Genomic DNA, 18,964 nt, shown 5'->3' on the forward strand with positions numbered 1-18,964 from the left:
TCCAACTGGATGCATGTCCATTTTCAGCGGAGGCCCGGGGAGAAAAGCTCCAGGTAAACAGAAACATTAAAAACATGTTACAATTATAATTTTGACAAAGAGTACATAAGCAAACAATAATAAACATGTTCCATAGGTTAGAGTTAAACCCTGGTGAAAGCCAGGGGTAAATTAAATAGTAGCTGATTAATAGATTTTACACAATCTAGAAGAGAGTTAACCAGGCTTGAAACAATGACACAGCCAGTTTAGTGCCAGATGTTGTTTGAGTCTAGTTTTAAAATGACCTAGGGAGGAGAGTAAAGTAATGTCAGCTGGAAGTGAGTTCCAGGATCTGCCTGCAGAGTTTTCAAAGAGAGAGTCACCAGCTGCATTGTTAATTTTGCTTGTCTGAATTAGTAGTCTGTTAGAGGATCTAAACAGTCGCGGATTGTGATAGGGGGTGATAAGATTTTTAATTGCAGGAGTATTATCTGGATTATAAAGGATTTTATAAGCCATGATCAGTTGGTTATACTGAATTAGACTGGATAGTTAAAGCCACCCAAGCTGGTTAAGATTGATGCAATGATGTGTCCTAAAAGGCAGCCCAGTGGTAAACCTGGTGATGTGGTTATAGCAGGTTGAGAGTTTAAGTAAAGTCTTGTTTATATTAGAGAGTGTAGGGGATGTGTACAGAAGGGTTGAGAAAAGGTGAGAGTGAGCTATGGCAATTTTAGCTGGAGGGGTTAGGAAGGCTTTTATTCTGTAAAGTGACCCTAGTTTTTTATTGATGGTTTTGATCGATTGGTTTACATGTAGGTTGAATTTTAGATTGCTATCTATAATGACACCTAGTAGTTTTGTAGAGGGGTCAGGGGAGATTAATGTGCCATCATTTGCATTTATGGTAAAGGTAAAAGCAGGAGATCTTTGTGTTGGTGAGAATAACAGCATTTTAGTTTTTTGGGATTTAGTATCAAACGACGTTCAGAAAGCCAGTTTTCTATAGTGTTAAAGGTGGACTGTATAGCAAACCATAAGTCTGTTGGAGATACGGTGGAGCAGATCAGGGTGGAGTCATCAGCGTATTGGATACAGCTGACTTTTGGGATGACAGTATACAGGTCGTTAATGAAGATGGAAAACAGCAGGGGCCCTAGTATAGAGACATCCAGGATCATATAGGAGGAAATACATCTAACTTTATCACTGGATCCCAGACCTGACATACAGGATCATACAGGAGGAAATACATCTAACTTCAGCACTGGATCACAGCTGAGCAGAGTTACAGTAGAAATAAAACAGTCAGTACCCCCTAACAACATTAATAGAGTAAAAATCAAGATAGCTTGTTGTCCAAGCTGAGTCCCATTGCAGAAGTAACGGAGACATTACATTGTTGTATTAAAAGGTTCAGCCGCCCCACCACTCAGTCATAATTAAATTCAGGCAAGCACCTCAGTTTTAGAGAATACAACATTTTATTTGTAGTACATCACTGGATTTGGGGGTTACAACAAGATTATTGAAACCATGAAACCTTGTGTCTTGACAAAGTCACTACACAAAATGTATGCATTGACTATTTAAATGTAATTCCTGTACAACCAGGGTTACATTTGAAGGGTTTGAGCCATGAGACCCCATAGGGCTTAAGAGATTCAGAAGAATAACAGCAGATTTAATAAAAAACATATTTTCTGTTTCTTGGCAAGAAGTCACAATAATCAGATATCGCCATGTGGTAGTACTCTGTGGTTTACTCTCTAAACAATGAAACCACTTAGCATGAATATTCACATCCCCAATACGGAACCACAAATACAGTCATGCTGACTGCTCAGAATGTCAATTTCTTCGGAAGGAAAAAATCGAAACTCGACATGTAATGCACCAGTCAAATTCCAAAAAAAAACCACAGAACAAATGCACACACAAGTCTACTATTTTGCAGGGGGGCAATCCCCCCTGCATCCCATACATCCCCTGCTAATTATATATATTAACTCATAGATCATACTACAGTGAGGAAAAGGGTATTTTTTTCGATCCACACTGTAGTGTGATCCATTTAAAAACACTGCTGCTCAAAACTGTGACCACAAACTATGTGTCAACGTCTCTGAGTTGACAGGATTTGCAGTCACAGTTTTGCCTTTTTGCAACCTTACCAGTTTTGCCTTTTTGCAGCCTTACCTTCAACCTTCTGACACATGGTAAGGTGTGCTTCACTGTTTTGATAGTAAACCATACTCTGTGATGTTTGAAGCCTGTCATTTATATTGGTGTTTCTACTAGCAGTTTGGATTTATTTCTTGGCACAGTAAGCAGTGTGTTGCAAGTTTAAAATGACAGGAGTTAATTCTAATCCTTGGGATTTCTCATCCCATTAGAATAATAGTTACGCTTTGAACTTACAAACAGTATGAGTATTGACAAAGCTTTTGATGCATTGACAAATTTTTTTTTTATCAGAAATATCAAAATATGATAAGCTGCTCTGTTTGGGTCCACAGACTTCACTAAAGCCAAAAAGTATTGGTAGAGAATTACTTTTGTTAAATGAATGTGTGATGAGAGATGTGTAAAGTGACAAGCTCTATTATTTAAGTGCATGTTGTTCATGTTATTGTCATAAAAACTTAAGAAAAACGAGTTCAAGAGTCAAAATCCTTTAACAAAATTGAATAAAACACAAAGCTTTCAAGTCTCACAGGACTTGAAAAATACACTTATAAATATATATTATAACTATATATATATATATATATATATATATATATATATATATATATATATATACATATATATATATATAAAGTACATAAATATACACACAAATATACTTTTATAGGTTATATTTTTATAAGTAACACTTATTATATATTTATAAATAGTATTTAGAGTATATATTTCTTTAATGCCTGAATTGACAATTAGTACTCTAAGACATGTGATTGTTTCTTCAGTTTTAATTTGCTGACAGGTATTTTTAAATTGATATATTGATGGGATTGTAGCAGTTGCTTGTTTTTTACACTGAGGAAGAGTCCTGTGAGACTTGAAAGCTTTGTGTTTTATGCTGTGAGACTTGAAAGCTTTGTGTTTTATGCTGTGATACTTGAAAGCTTTGTGTTTTATGTGATTTTATTAAAGGATTTTGAGACATTTGCACTGCTGTTTTTCTTATGTTTTTGCCTATTGTTTTACAGCAGTACATTTAGCTACCAGAGAACTTTTGTTCTTGTTTTAATTGTTATAAAACTAGCAAATATTGGTAGATCACACACAGTATGTGAAAATAAAATACCTTTGACAGTAATAGATTTTCTGGCTTAATTAACAGGTGTGGTATAGAATAAACAGTATTTAGATGTAATGGTGTATGTATATTATAAACATCAATATAAACAGCATTTAGATGTAATGGCGTATGTATATTATAAACATCAGTATAAACAGTATTTAGATGTAATGGTGTATGTATATTATAAACATCAATATAAACAGTATTTAGATGTAATGGCGTATGTATATTATAAACATCAATGTAGTGAGAAAAGAGTTTGCTCAAGTCATAATCAAAAACGTTTGTGCTGCTTAACATTTTTAGCTTTTACTTTGCTTAGAGAAGGAGGTATGTGACAATATGATTAGAAATGTACTCATTTTATACACATGCCAAATAATATTACTTTTGTCCTGAAATATTTATGCAAAAATCATTACTGCCACATCCCAAATGTACATTTTTATATTCCTTGCAAAAACTTGAGTTTTCTAGTCAGCAGATAAGCCATCTGTAATTGTACCACATCATTTGAGTAAAAGGGGAAATTAATATCAGGGTGCTTAACATCAGACCATTAACATAAATGAGTACTAAGGTTAAGCCTAGAAGATATCACCTTAGTATTTAGAACTAGAATACTTCTAATCTGCTCACAGCAGGAGGAAGAAGATTCTGTGCCAAAGTTTCTTAATTTTTTTTTTAAAGTTTATTTAAGGCAGTGGTGCTGCGTTAGCGTTGTCACCTCACAATAAAATGCTGTCCGGTTCGATTCTCAGCTAGAGCGTCCTCTGCGTGGAGACATGCATGAATGGGCATACCTTCGTTGAAGGTTGTGCGTCAGGCCTGGCAAGCCGGTACGTAAAAAATCAACTGCCAATCATTAGCGGACCGGAGTTCCGCTGTGGCAACCCCTAATCGGGAAAAGCCGAAAGACACAAACAAATTCAAGGCAGTTAAGTGAGCTGATGGACAAGCATTCTTGTTCTGATGTTATACCAGTTGCAGCACTGTTATTTAAAGCCATTCTGGACCTGACTGGTGGAAAAGGAATAGGTAGGGGAATAAGTGGACCAATCCCAGGGCTTGGGGTTGAGTCTCTTCTTTGAATAGTCCAAACAGCCCAAGGAGGGCTTCCCATCTCAGCTTCTCATGAATACCACATTGTTTACAATTCATCAAGTGTTTGTTTAAGTAAAGAAGGCAAACATTTAGTACAAAACATTTATATTTATTAAACTGCATATTATATTATGAGGCAGGATGTCAGTACAAATAATAATTAACAGACGGAGATAAGGGCTGTTCACCAGCTTTTCATATCATATAATAATGGAAGAAAAACAAAACTATTCTTTATACAGTAAGCAGAGGGGCAGAATTAAGAGGAATAGATTCAAATTAGGACTGCCCATAGACAGTATCAGGGCCATATGCTGAAGCAGGGTTATAAAAACATAAAATCACAACAGTAAAACTAGTTCCACAAACCCTGAAACATTTTGAACATATACACACACACACACACACACACACACACACACACACACACACACACACACACACACACACACACACACACACAGCACACACACGCACACATTAAATCCCATTGTTACTCAAATCAAATGACAGTTTCCAACCAAGGGTTTAAAAGTAAATTATTTATTTAAATTGCCATTTGGTTTAACTGACAGTACAAAGATGTCTTTTTTGAAATTGTCCCAAATCGTCCCAATCAAACATGCCTGCTCCTGTGCACTTATGTTCTAACATTTATATGCAGTTGTGTGCTTTTGCTTCTTATAAGGTCAGTTAAAGTACTGTAGCGGCTATGCAGCAGAGCACTGTATCCACGTGTCACAAGCTCATGGTTTCCTTGAATCCGTCCAGTGTTTTTGGCTGCTCCTACTAGCACTCTCCGATGGACATTTATTAATCATCTAGAATATCATTTTGTAAGGGTGAGTGTGAGTGTATGTATGCATGTATGTGAAAGTCTGTAGGTGTGAGTGTATGTGTGAGTGTCTGCCTGAGAGGTCAAAGTAAGATAGATTAATAAAGGTGCAGGTTTGGTGTGTGTGTGTGTGTGTGTGTGTGTGTGTGTGTGTGTGTGTGTGTGTTCGTATGAATGTGTGAATGCATCTTTGAGTGTGATCAGGTGTGAAAAGATGTGTGTGTCTGTGTGTGTGTGTGTGTGTGTGTGTGTGTGTGTGTGTGTGTGTGTGTGTGTGTGTGTGTGTGTGTGTATGTGTGCATGGCAATTGAATCTGTGAGTGTGTCTTTGGTGTCTTTTAGTGTGATTGGGTGGTGTGTGTGTGTGTGTGTGTGTGTGTGTGTGTGTGTGTGTGTGTGTGTGTGTGCGTGTGTGTGTGTGTGTGTGCGCACACACGCGCATGCATTTGTAATACATGTGTGAATGTGTATGTCTGTTGGTGGTGGCCAGACCAGCACAATCCCCTTGACTAAAATGCTACTCAAGATACTTCTTTATTGTAATTTGGGTAGGGGGTAACACTAGACATCAGAATACTTCTTCATTTTTATGTGGTTTGGGTGACCACTAGACACCAGGAATAATTCTTTATTATTACTTGGGTAGAGGGGTAACACTAGACATCAGAGAAACTTCTTCATTATACAATTCCTCCTCTAAAACGTGCACACTGATTGGCCAGCCCAACCAGCGTGCCCGTTGTAAATCCCTCAATATACTAACGGAAAATCCGTTAGTATAAAACACTGTCTCGCTATGTTAAAATAGTTTAACATAGCGATACAGGTTTAAAAAAAGCAACGCAGATCTCCGTTGATTTTTTTAAAGCTGTCTCGCTATGTTAAACTCCTTTAACATAGCGAAACAGTAAAAAGCAACGGAGATCTTGCGTTCTCCGTTGCTTTTGCCCACAGCTCTGATGTACTGCGTAGGCATGCGCAGTACATCAGAACTGCCGCGGAATACCAGACAGCTGCAGAAGGGCAGCAAAGAGGCATTATACAATGCCATTATTTAAGAAAAGTAATTATTTCTTTTCTTAAATAATGTCATTGTATAACAATAACCACTTCTGGTGTGGGTAATGCTGGATTTACCCACGGTTGTCTTTGTTTGGTCCCTCGGGCCGCTCGACCAAACCACGCCAACCGTGGGTAAATCCAGCATTACCCACACCCAGGCGTGGGTTATTGCTATATTATTACATGGTTTGGGGGAGCACTAGACACCAGGAATACTTCTCTATTATTACATGGTTTGGGGGAGCACTAGACACCAGGAATACTTCTCTATTGTTACTTGGGTAGTGGGGGAGCACTAGACATAGAGATGCTTCTTCATTATTAAGTGGTTCGGGGGAACTACTACACACCAGGATACGTCTTTATTATTACTTGGGTAGAAGGGGAGCACTAGATATTAGAGATGCTTCTTTGTAATTACATGGTTTGGGGGTGCAGTAGACACCAGGAAAACATCTTTCTTATTATTATGTGAGTTGGGGTGCACTGGACATCAGAAATACTTCTTCATTATTATGTAGTTTGGGGGAACATTAGACACCGGAATACTTTTTTAATATTATTTGGGTAGAAGGGAGCACCAAACATCAGAGATACTTCTTAATTGTTGCATGGTTTGGGGGAGCACTAAATACCAGGAATACTTCATTATTATTATGGGGGTACGCAAGGCAACAGGGATAACACTTTAACAAGAAAGATGAAATAGGTCAGGGAGGGGACAGTAGAAGGGATACTTTAGATAGCATGCCTCAAAGCCACTAAAAACAATTAAAACCCTACACTGCCTCACCTCCTGCAGAGGATATAAGTCCTCTGCACAACCACTAGACACACAAAAAAAATAATAAATTAGGGGGCTTGAACCCCACATCCTTGACACAGGAAAGCACATAGCATTATTAACTGATAAGTTAATGTAGCATTTTTTTTTTCTTTTAATTTATAATGAGGGTCTCAGGCATTATTCAATGACTACAACAGTTTATGAGTTAAGAGGAAGATGGACAAGACATATATCACAACCAAAGACACACAGTCTTGGACATGTTTCAATTATTACTTTTATAAACGTAGAAAATCACTCAAACAACAGCTTTTATATTAGCATGCAGTTACTGAAGGATGTGATGTCTGTAACTCTAATGTCTGACATTAACGACTTGAGTTTAATCATCCCTGATTTACGATGGTCGAGAAAACACAAGAAGAGACATTAGAGATTTTTTAATATCTCAGTTACAAGAAGAGATTTAGTGGTATGTATATGTTTCTACTGTATTTATTCTTGTGGGAGAGTGAATGAGGGGGGTGTCTATGCCAATGCGATTCACGGGCAGACAGTGTTAACTACTATGAAAAACAGCCGATCTGAGCTCATGGTAGTTTAAAAAGATACAGAGACATTCAGATTAGCTAATAATGAGGTCGTTCCTCACTGAGGCTAATGTGTCCTGAGTTGCAAATTCACACATTGTGTAAACAAGACACTTGTACTGCAGTTCTTAACATGAGCGGCAGGGTTGTTTTTGAATCCTTTCTTTTGGTTCCAAGTGGTGGGGGAATAACTGAAGCTAGTTAAATGTCTGTAGTTCTGTCTTAACCCTATATTATGCTGTGCATTTCATGCATCTTCAGTCTCCCAGAAATTGCAGAACCAACTGAAAATGTCTTTTAAGATTGTTCAGTTACCAACGTCTTGAGACTACTGCTGCAGTGGGCAAACATTTTTAATTCTCAGTCTTGAATGCTGCAGTGGGCAAAAATTTTTAATTCTCAGTCTTGAATTTGCAATTACCTAATTTATAATCAGGCTTACTATTAAAATAAGGAAGTTGCAGTCTACTCTATATAAGCTATGCAGATTCATTTCTCTTTCCCTCTGTGTGGACTCCAGAGCATGCTGATAGATAAAGCATCTTCTAATTACGTGAAAACACAATCTCTTTAATTCACTTTCACATAAGGTATTATTTCATAGCTATTACCCATTGCTGGCAATTCAGCTATGCACACTGGTGTAGTGCTCCTGTTTGTGCCCCAGCATTGTTGATGTTACCCTTCAAAGCCTACCTGCCTATTTAAAAGCTAGTTAAAGAGCTTATTTCAGTCCAGGTCTGTCACTTTGGGTTAGACTCCCAAACACCATTAGATCACACCACAGCAATAAACTATTTGCAGCTCCTCTCTAAGACTGCTATAAGGTCTTAATAAAATGCAAGCATGTGCACAGATAACCTTTTAGAATGAATGGGACATAAATAGTGTGTATAGCAAAATAAGTGTTTCATGCCCTTCTGTATCCCTTATTAGTAATATTAATCTAGGCTGTATATAAGCACGCTCTAAGATTTCATAATGTTCACAAATTCTTAAATCTAGCCTTAATCTATCCTCCACAATTTTCAGCTCTGAAAGTTAGACCCCACCTTTATCATGCATAATACTGGTGGATAAATACCCACCATCTGATACCCCCACTTTCACTGGTGTGCAAAGCATTGTTAGGAGAATCTCTTTACAAGATTCCTACTCATATTCATAATTCACATGATATTTTATTATATGGTTCTCAGGCTAGAGGCTTCATAATTCTGCAAATTTTGCTAATTAGCTTCAGTTCCTCACAGATGGCAAGTCCTGGTATGCTGTTGTCACAAGGAATGGATGGGCTGAAGGAAAAACATTGCTCACAGCTGCTTATTTATGAAAGCAACATAGAATTTACCTGCTAATTCCTGCCTGCACTGAATGATTATGGTGTTTATTGTAAAAAAAGCATTTACAGTTATTTGCGGTGAAGAGGATCTTGGATGTTTATAGTCAGTATAGCGACAGCACACATAAGATTAGCCAAATACCTTGAACTTTATACTTTTCTGAGAACTAAAATAATGCTGAAATAAGGCAGTCCAGATCATCTATTCCAAAAACACAAGATCTTCATTTATGTGCTTCCGTTTCTTTGATGATTTATGGATTAATTTATAAGTCTTGGAAAAGCCTGATTTGTGTGGAACTGACAGTGACTTGAGCAGTGAGGTTGCACAGACACTTTTGGATTTCTGGGCCTGAGCTGTATCAGTGAATATTGTACAAAATATAGTCCATTGCCACAGGGAATTGAAAAGTGTAAGGCAGTAATTAGTACTGCCAGCTGAAGACTTATTACAGTACAGACTGAGCAAGCTTCAACTAATATGTTATGGCCATGGGAATAATGGAAATGGCTGCCTTCAGCCTTCTGTGCTATTTTAAACGCAGCACAATCATCATGCCAGCTAGTCCAGGGCCCCTCATTTCTTTATGTATAAATATACCCATTCTGCCTCTTTACTACTCATATATATTTCATACAGATGACATAATTTTATGGGTGTGCCGTAAAGATTAAGAAATTACTCTTGCTAATAAGATAGATCTGTCACTGATACAATACTCTTGGGCTAAAGGTTAACTTAAGACTAAAACCATTTTATTTGGTCTTCATAAAAGGTTGGATATCTCTGTTCTTAAAGAGGATAAAACTAAAACCTACAAGTAGTTTGGATTTATTTGAGTTTATGAATTCACATTTTCCTGATATTAATCTGTTGCCAGAGCTCAGGTACCATCTACAATCTCTTAGAAAATATTTTACTTAGTAGAGAAGTAAGGAGGAAGCTCTTGGTAAATTAAATGTGTTATTTTCCCAACTTAGAATACACCTTTTCAGTCTTTGTTGTCTGTGATAACAAATACGTGTTTATGTAGTCTGTTTATGGCATAAAGAGGAAGAAATTTGTGACTATAGCTCAGAGAGCTCTACATGTCAGTTAGTGGCCTGGATGCTAGAGAAACTGACTAGGGATGGCAGGAGTAAGCAGTTACTGCTGGGTCATCTATCTTTGGAGGTGGGAGGCAGACTGCTCTGCTACAGTGTTGACTCCCCTTTAAGTGAGAATACAGTACACAGCACCAGAGATGTGCTTGGCTCTGCCAAGCTTCAATATGCAGTAGAAATCCATGAGGAATGTACGAGACAGTGACAAATGTTATTGAGGAGGAACACATAGTAGCCCTTTGGGCAAGCAAGGGCTAACCCCAGCTATCTGTGTTTTGAGGCAAATATTGAATAGCTTCTGTAGGGGATCTGATAAGTCATGTTTCAGACTGTATTGTCCAGCCTCATAGAAGTAATGTTGTTGACATTAGATAGCAACTTTTGGACTTGTTCTTGGGAAATTTGAGGAAGGTGGTATAAATGTGGGTATGTGACCTAAGAGTATTAGAGGGGAGAAGAAGGTGAAGTTTGAGCTAAATTTGTCTGATAGTAGATTGGCAATGCCCTCTGGGTCCAAGTATGTAATGTCATACTATTAGCTCTGTATAGCGAGGGCATTGTTTTGGACATTTCTAACATAGTTAAAGAAGGTTTTGTATTTATGCTTTTCCCGGGTGACTATTTGCACTTTCGTGCAATGATTTTTTTTTTTTTTTTTTTTTTTTTTTTTTTACTACAAGGGGTTTCTCTTTGAATTTGGCATTGTATTTATGTTTGAAAGGGACAGATGCATCCATGTAGCTATTTACATGTGCACAGAATTTGGTTAGTAATATGTTAAACATGGAAGAGTTCCAAGTTGTGATCTTGTCTAACATGTCTAGGAGAGAATTTTTTTTAAGAATATTGAGAAACCACCAATGTTACTGCCTTTGTCTAATGTGATGGGCCTGAATGTGTGATGGACATTGAAACCTTGCACTGATGAAGTGATTTCATTGCTCATGAACACGCTTTCTGTGAGGATTAATATATCGATGCTTTCCATGGTAAAGAGTGCTTGCCTAGCATTGAGCAACAAAGCCTTAGTGTTGTCTAGATTCTATTTTGCTAAGTTGGAAGCTTTAGAAGACTGACACTAACTAAAAAAAGACACTATTAGAGCAGACAAGGAATTAGCCAATACATGAAAGATGTAGGGTAGAGATGTGCTTTCTCTGGAAAAGCATTTAGGACTGTGTACCATATCTGTCCAGGCAGACATATATTATATCCCCTTGGAATGATACCAGAAGTTAAGCCAGTTGTTGAAAACAATAATCGTTTATCTGTATTGCTGCATCATTTCTGGAGATGCCAGAATGCTGCTGAAGTCTAGGTTCATAACAGCGTCGGACACATATTCCAAAAGCTCCTCATGCCCATCTTCATATAGTCCAGGAAGGTACTTTTTGAGTCGTTTACACCCACGTGAACATGACATATATGTGTAATGGTGGTGCAAGGCTGACATTTTCATTGCACAGCCTGATGAGTAGTGCATCACTGTGTCCTCCTACGGAGTCGCCTGGGACTAGGATATTGGGTTTTGTGCAGATTTGTCTTATGGGCTTTTGAACAGAGTCACTGTGATTATTAGCTGTATGTGTTCATCTATGTCATGGTGGGTTTGCTGAGGGTACTTGTTTCTTTCTTAGCATATGAAGATGTATGTGTTTGGCCTGAGCTGTGTGTGCTTTGTTTAGGGTAGCACTGATAACTTGTCTGTTATTTGTGGTGTCTTCATGGCAGACCTTGTCGCCAATAACATTATATAACTACAGCTGTCAAATATTTTGTCCACTGATTTAAGTAGAAGGTGGTTATCAGTTAACATGAGACAATTGCTACACTGTCTCAGGATGCCCATTTCAACCAGACTGGCTACAGAGATGGTTGGAAAGTGCAGATCGATGGTTTCAAGTGCTCTCTAATGGGGGCTGCAGGGTGAATTTTACCTATGAGGTCTGGAGTTATCTGCCTAAAACAAACAATCTATGTGTACACATGAAAAGCAATGCACCACTTAGCATAAACCTATCTGTTTAAAATAAACATTATTGGACACTTAGCTCTGTAAACGACTGCACTGGTACTGCCTTAAAGCAAGCACGAGCCCTGAACTAGCCTGCCTGGAACTGCCTGAAAGCAAGCACAAGCCATGAACTAACCTGACTGTCACTCAACATATAAGAAAGAAATTAGAGTTTAGTACCATCAATTAGACCACTTAAATGGCAAAATGCAGTGGAACTATTTAGTGGAATTATTTGTATAGTTTAAATACCTTACCTAAAGTATATACAGACTGTTAAAATGTACTTAAAAACAGATCAATAAATGAAAAAAGCTTCACTGATTTTTGCTGTATGAATGGGAACTGTCATACATTAGCAGTAGTTTTTTTTGCATTGGTCTGCAGGATCTGCCCAATTGTACCCCTTCTTGCACCCATGCAAGTGACCCATTCATTCTTCTGTCAGGGTGAGAGTACCTTGTCCCATTTCCCTGATGGAAGTGAAAGTTGAATATTAGGTAGTGGCCAGGTCTGCAGATCCTGTGGTCTGTCCTATCACTAGCCCTTCCACTGCCTGAAAGCTACACCACAACAGTTCTCACTAACCTGCCTTCTTTGAGACTGGGGTGTGTTTGTTCTGTGGTGGAGAAACCACACCTTCTTTCCAAGGGTTGTAGAGTAGGTTTCTTCAATGGTGAGGGAACCATGTCTTTCTCCCGATGTTGAAGAGTTGGTCTGTCCTTTGGTGTGTGAAAAGCCTTTTCCTAGGCTGGACAATAGGTTCCTCTAGTGGTGATAAAAAACAGACCCTTTTCCTGTGGTTGGTCAGTAGGTTCCTTCACACCTACATCCTGGTGTTGGAGAGCACCTCCCCTCATCTTGTCCTCTCGCTGTGGCCTCCCCAGTAAACCCAGTACTTTGCTTTTTCTCTCCATCATATTTCAAAGCCACAACAAAAAGCATGCATTACTATATATGTGCCTGAGTGTATTGGTTAAGAATGAACCAATGCTGCTGCAATTATTTGAAATGATTTAGATGATCTGCAACATAACTGGTTGTTGTATCTGCTCATACAAAACATATTCTGTAGGTTGATGCCTCCTTAATTTTTCACCATTGTGATTTGATGAGCAATTGGTATTTTATAACATTGTAAGAAACTTCTCTGTGTGAAAGCTGTATGTTTAGTTAATCGCTATATATTTAATTGCTACTATTTACTTAAAATTTAGTGAAAGTTAGAAAATGACCACATCATTTACAGGACTAATTTTATTTTATTTTATTTTTCCACTATTTTTATTTAAGTATTAATTTTAGTGTTATTTTGTATGGAGTGTTCACTATCTTTATAAGGACACTATTTCTTACTGTCCCACACTAGCCAGCACTAAGTTGATGTACTTTCCTTGGTTTAACTTACTCATTAAATGTACATATAAGGTTGTATTCTTGTTTTAATTTTGGTTTACTGCTTTTTAATATGCATATTGGCTAGTTTTACTAAGATTTTTTGTAGATATATATTTTAGGGTTCTTGTACACAGACCTGAAGAAGTCTAGAGGGACGAAAGCGATTTTTGTTAATAATTTATGGAAATAGATAGTGTTTTGGACAATGTATTTTTTTCCTGGATGCCAAAATATACTTTTTTATTGTCAAATGGTCTAATGTTTAAATATTTCCAACCATGTATTATAATGTCTTTGATAAATTCACATCACAGGCTTGGTTTAATAATAATATCTTTAATAAGAAATACCACATCATTATTAATTTTGTTTAAAGTGCACAAGGGTTTAAATTATTAGGACATTTAGTAAGTAGGGCAGTACCTACTTGAATATCACACTGATAAAAATGGGGGAAGGGATTTGAATGTGTTAACATGTATACCATTACACTTTGTTTTACAGCTAAATAAATCACTCCCATACCTGATAACAGGTATATTAGTCAGAAAGTTTGGGATGAAACTATCATTTGGTTTATTTTTTATTTTGTTTCGATCGCTTGTCTTTGTGCTTAATAAAGACTTTCGACCGGAAACAGACTGTCCACCCTGCTTGGATTACTTCTGAATACCTAATAGAGTTAATAATTCTCTATAATATTTCAAAATAAGTTTAGTTTTTTGATTTAGGATGTTTTTAAGTTCACTACTTCTACTACAATTTTCTGAGTTATTCTGCTTTTTAATATAAAGTGATTAACTAGACATACAGGAATTGAAACACTTCCACACAGATAAGTTTCTTATACTGTATTGTTTTGGACCTACTATACCTGTATATTACACAATATCAAGAAAAGGGTATATTCCTCAACCCCAAGAGTAGTGAGATATCACACACCTGTCTACCATCTGTTTAGCTGACCCAATGCAGTCAACTTACAGTAAAAGCATTCAATCCATCTGACACACACACACACACACATATATGTATATATATATATATATATATATATATATATATATATGTATACATGCATATATATATATGTTGCTTTTTCATAAACCATTTTCAGTTAATCTGAATAGTGATTAATTAAGAAATGCAAATGAATGTCAGGGCTATAGAGTCTTATGGGGGTGTTTTAGAAATGATAGCCTCATAACAAGTTAGGCATTTTAACAATAACATACCAAAAAGCTGTGTGAATAAAAAATAATCACTGAATGATAAAACCGGGAATTTAAAAATGGAGTAACCCTTGACTGACCAGTCTATGGTGCACTGACTCATAAATTACATCAAACATTAAAGCAGTGGAAATGATTCTTTACCACAGTTCTGAATACACACAGATGGACATGTAAAAATCAGATGTCACCTAATTTTGATAATGGTTACAGATATTGTTAGCAATATAGTTATGCCAAAATATAACAACCCTGTTGGGAAAGAATATCAGAAAAATAAAATGTGGATTTGAAGCACCAGATAATATGCAAATTATATCATGTGAAGTTCGCTGCTTAATTATATTTCTGTTTATGGCTCTGTATTTTGCATATTGTTTTAGTTTTCAAGAGTGTACCCTCATTGTGCCACTCCAGCAGCAGGAAAGACATTTTCCCTTGAGTCTATGTTTAACTCCCATCATCTCTTGCACTGCGTGCAGTGATATCACTGTGGCTTGTTTGCACATGCTGGACCCACATTCTTTGAGGTACACACAGTCTGTCTACTTATCTTCCTCACTTAGTGTATCTGAGCTAGAGGTTTTAGCTATCAGCAGTGGACATAGCCAAGCACGAGACAGGTTCATGCCTTTTTTATTTATTTATTGCCATTTGTTAACCGGGTTGGTTCAGCTGAGCCAATGGCCCATTTTCAGTGGAGACCCGAGGAGAAAAGCTCCAATTACAAATTACAGTCATGCAAAAAAAGAAATTGCATCTCAAAAAGAATTTATACAACAAAAGATAATACAATTAAATAGTTTTGTACAGGTTTTTGTATAGATGAAATTATATACAGTATCAGCATGATGGTGCGGAAGCTAGGAGAAAACAAAGGAGTTATTTATATATAGAGGGAGCTGGAGAAATTTTTCCAAGGAAGAGGGGCAAGAAGAGAAGAAAGATAAAAAGATGGTGGGTATCAGGAAGAGGCATTAGGAATCAGGTTGGAGCTTTCACCTTCCACGTGAGAAAATGAGAGCTGGATAAAACTGCTCACCCCTCCCAGCTGTCATTCTCAGTGATGATAGACTTAGTGAGGCAAGCCAGACTCTGCATATAAGAATGCACACACAAGCCTTCCTTTCATCATGTTATATGGTTTATATCATGCCACTGCTGTGTGGTCTGGCTCATAACTTGAAAGGGGTCTTCAGACCAGTTCACTAATTTGATTAACTTCTTCTTCTTCTTCTTCTTTCGGCTTTTCCCAGTTAGGGGTCACCACAGCGGATCATCTGTCCGCTCATGATTGGCAGTGGAGTTTTACAGTGTCGAGTTACCAGCCTGGTGCCCAACCTTCCACAGAAGGCACACACATGCACACCTAGGGCCAATTTAGAGTGTCCAATCCACCTACTGCGTGTCTTTCGGATGTGGGAGGAAACCGGAGCACCCGGAGGAACCCCACGCGACCACAGGGAGGACATGCAGACTCCACACAGAAAGCACCCCAGCCGAGAATTGAACCAGAGAGCCTCTTGCTGTGAGCCAGCAATGCTAACTGCTGCACCACCGTGGCCACCCTCACTAATTTGATTAACAAAGTAAATAAATAAAATACATTTTTGTGAGCAGTTTTTCAAAAAGGTCTGTCTGCTGGCCACATAGTTGATTCTCACGATTGTTTATTTTCTTCTTTGCAGGTCCTGTAAACCATCATCCTCAAGCAACATTGAGGCCACCGCTTCCACCTCCACACAACCAAACTTTGTCTCATCACCACTCATCTGCAAACTCGCTGAACCGCAACTCCCTGACAAACCGACGGAATCAGATCCATGCACCGGCACCAACATCAAACGACCTGCCCACCACTCCAGAGTCTGTTCAACTGCAAGACAGCTGGGTGTTAAACAGCAATGTGCCCCTAGAAACAAGGTATTGCTTTTGCATGTTAACATTCAATCATGTGTCACAGAGGCATACAATGCATTTTCTTTTGTTCTTAAGTTTCCTTTGGCAGCAGATTATGCCTAACAGTTTAACAGGAAAAGAACATTATTTAAATGATGGCATGTGTAATTTATACAAGCAAATAAAAAGAAACAGAATGTGATTATACTGAATAATTCATACCTGTACAGGATATTGTTAGGTGTTTGGGACTTAAAAGTGGTTTTAAACATCTGAATTGAATCTCATGGCTGAATGAGATGTGATGGCAAATTTTAATTAGAAATGCTAGTAGAAAAGTCCACAACTTCCACAGTGATAAGAATTTTTTAATGTACTTGCAAATGTGAATAGTTTGTTTGTCTTTGATGTCTATTGGGCCCAGGATGTACCTAACAAGAGTTCTTGGAACAGTGTACCAACCAAATTATCTATGTTCAGAATAATTTCAAAATCCGTAGTTTCTGTTCAGACATCACTTTTCTTCATGTCTTCTTTACTGTGAAGCATGCATGTCTTTGGCCAGCAGACTTCTGAGAAAAAAAATGTAACATTTTATACTTATTTGTAGATTTTTTTCTCAATAAAAAAGCAATCATGAGCCAGCAACACAAATTGCTTATTTTTAGTAAGTGACTAATACTATTCCTCTCCAGTCTGTCGAAAGGATTACCGGCCTGCTTATTTTTAGTAAGTGACTAATACTATTCCTCTCCAGTCTGTCGAAAGGATTACCGGGTTGGATAATGAGTTATAGCAAGTGCACACTTTAGGACAGAAGGAAAGGAGGACAGACTTTTTAAACGCACTACATAACTAGGGGCACATGAGTGGTAGAGATAGGAAGACAGAGGTGCACATGGTGGAGGTGGAAAAGCTGAAAGTAATGAATGACATAATGAAAGAGTTTTTCATAGAGAGGGAAGTGTTGCTTTGAAGTGCATGATTAGAGGGGTGGTTGAGTATAACTCTACAGATGAATATAATGGTGCCTGAAAAATATTGATTACACAAGGATCACCTAGGCATGGAAAAGCTAAAAAAAGCTTATAACAGTAAATTACCACTGGATTCAGTGCTGAAACCAGTCTTATATAGGATATCTGAGCCAGATATCATGCTGAAGATGGAGAACAGGATTTATCTGTATGCTAATGACACAAAAACTGAGGAAGTATCACAGATGGTGGAACAGCCTCCACTGACATCTGGGAAAGCTGGTAGTCAACTACCATGTATGTAGGGACTGCCTTTTGAAAGGAAAAAGAAAACAAAAATCATAATTAGCCATTGGCTGAATCATGTCATGCATTAGGAAAAGATAGTGATGGCTAACTGGTAAATGTCACTGTGAGTATTCTGGAAGTGAATTCATCTCTTCCTTGTATAAAGGTCTTAAAATGACACATCTGCTGTATTATGTGTAATTATTCTTTACAGAAGAAAATAATTGAAGCATGCAATGGTGTATTACCCAAGTGATTAGGGGACTGGAGATGATGGAGTAAATGGAGAAACATAGACAGCTGGGCAGATATACAGTGAAAGAGAGAATATTTACTTATTTTTATTTATTTATTTATTTATTACATTTCTTAACTGGGTAACGTCTGACTGGACCAGAAGCTCGTTTTCAGCGGTGGCCCGGGGAGAAAAGCTCCAAAGCAGTAATAATACTAACAATTATAATTAAAATTAAAAATTAATAATCACAAACAAAATATCAAACATTAGATGACAGTGTGAAGAGAAATACATAGAGAGATGAACTGACAGAGACAGCATGCTGTAGCAAAGACATTTAAAGGTATGTGCAGTGGTTGTTATGATACCATTTGGAAGAGTGCACCAGAATGAGGTAATAAAGGTATATGCAGTTAACCACAGGGATGAAGGGGAAGGTGGGGAAGTAGAAAAATAGGAGGGATGAAGGGGAAAGTAGCAGAGCTAGGAAGCAGCAGCATAAGGGGGAATAAATAAGGGTACTGTGATAAGGATGCAAAGCATTGTTCTATGGCAAGAAGTGACAAGTGGAGTTGAAAACAGAGGACATTTTTAGTTGGTGGAAAGCATGTTGAAGACAGACTAAAGGAAATACTAGTCAATATTAGGGGGTTGGATTCAGGAATGCATTTTCAGAGTTAATATAAAACTGTAAATCAAAATATGGGTTTAACTGCCATGTACGAGTTACTTCTGATAGATTAAGTACAAAATATTCAAGTAAAAGCAAATAAATAAAGAAAGAAAGAAAACATGGAAAGGGA

The 18,964-nt window shown here is 37.5% G+C and overlaps 1 protein-coding gene across 5 annotated transcripts in view; it reads left to right on the forward strand.

Moving 5' to 3' along the window:
- The window catches only part of TENM2 (teneurin transmembrane protein 2), a 1,770,657-nt gene that overhangs the window by 1,044,318 nt on the left and 707,375 nt on the right, over nt 1–18,964 (forward strand). For all 5 annotated transcript variants that reach the window (XM_044069584.1, XM_044069586.1, XM_044069585.1 and 2 more), the window contains exon 4: nt 16,448–16,682. In XM_044069584.1, the coding sequence (XP_043925519.1) occupies nt 16,448–16,682 (235 nt within the window). The remainder of the gene's footprint in view (nt 1–16,447; nt 16,683–18,964) is intronic.

The sequence above is a fragment of the Protopterus annectens genome, chromosome 4.part0 (assembly GCF_019279795.1).
Source record: "Protopterus annectens isolate FY-2018-M chromosome 4.part0, PAN1.0, whole genome shotgun sequence".
Taxonomy (NCBI): Eukaryota; Metazoa; Chordata; order Ceratodontiformes; family Protopteridae; genus Protopterus; species Protopterus annectens.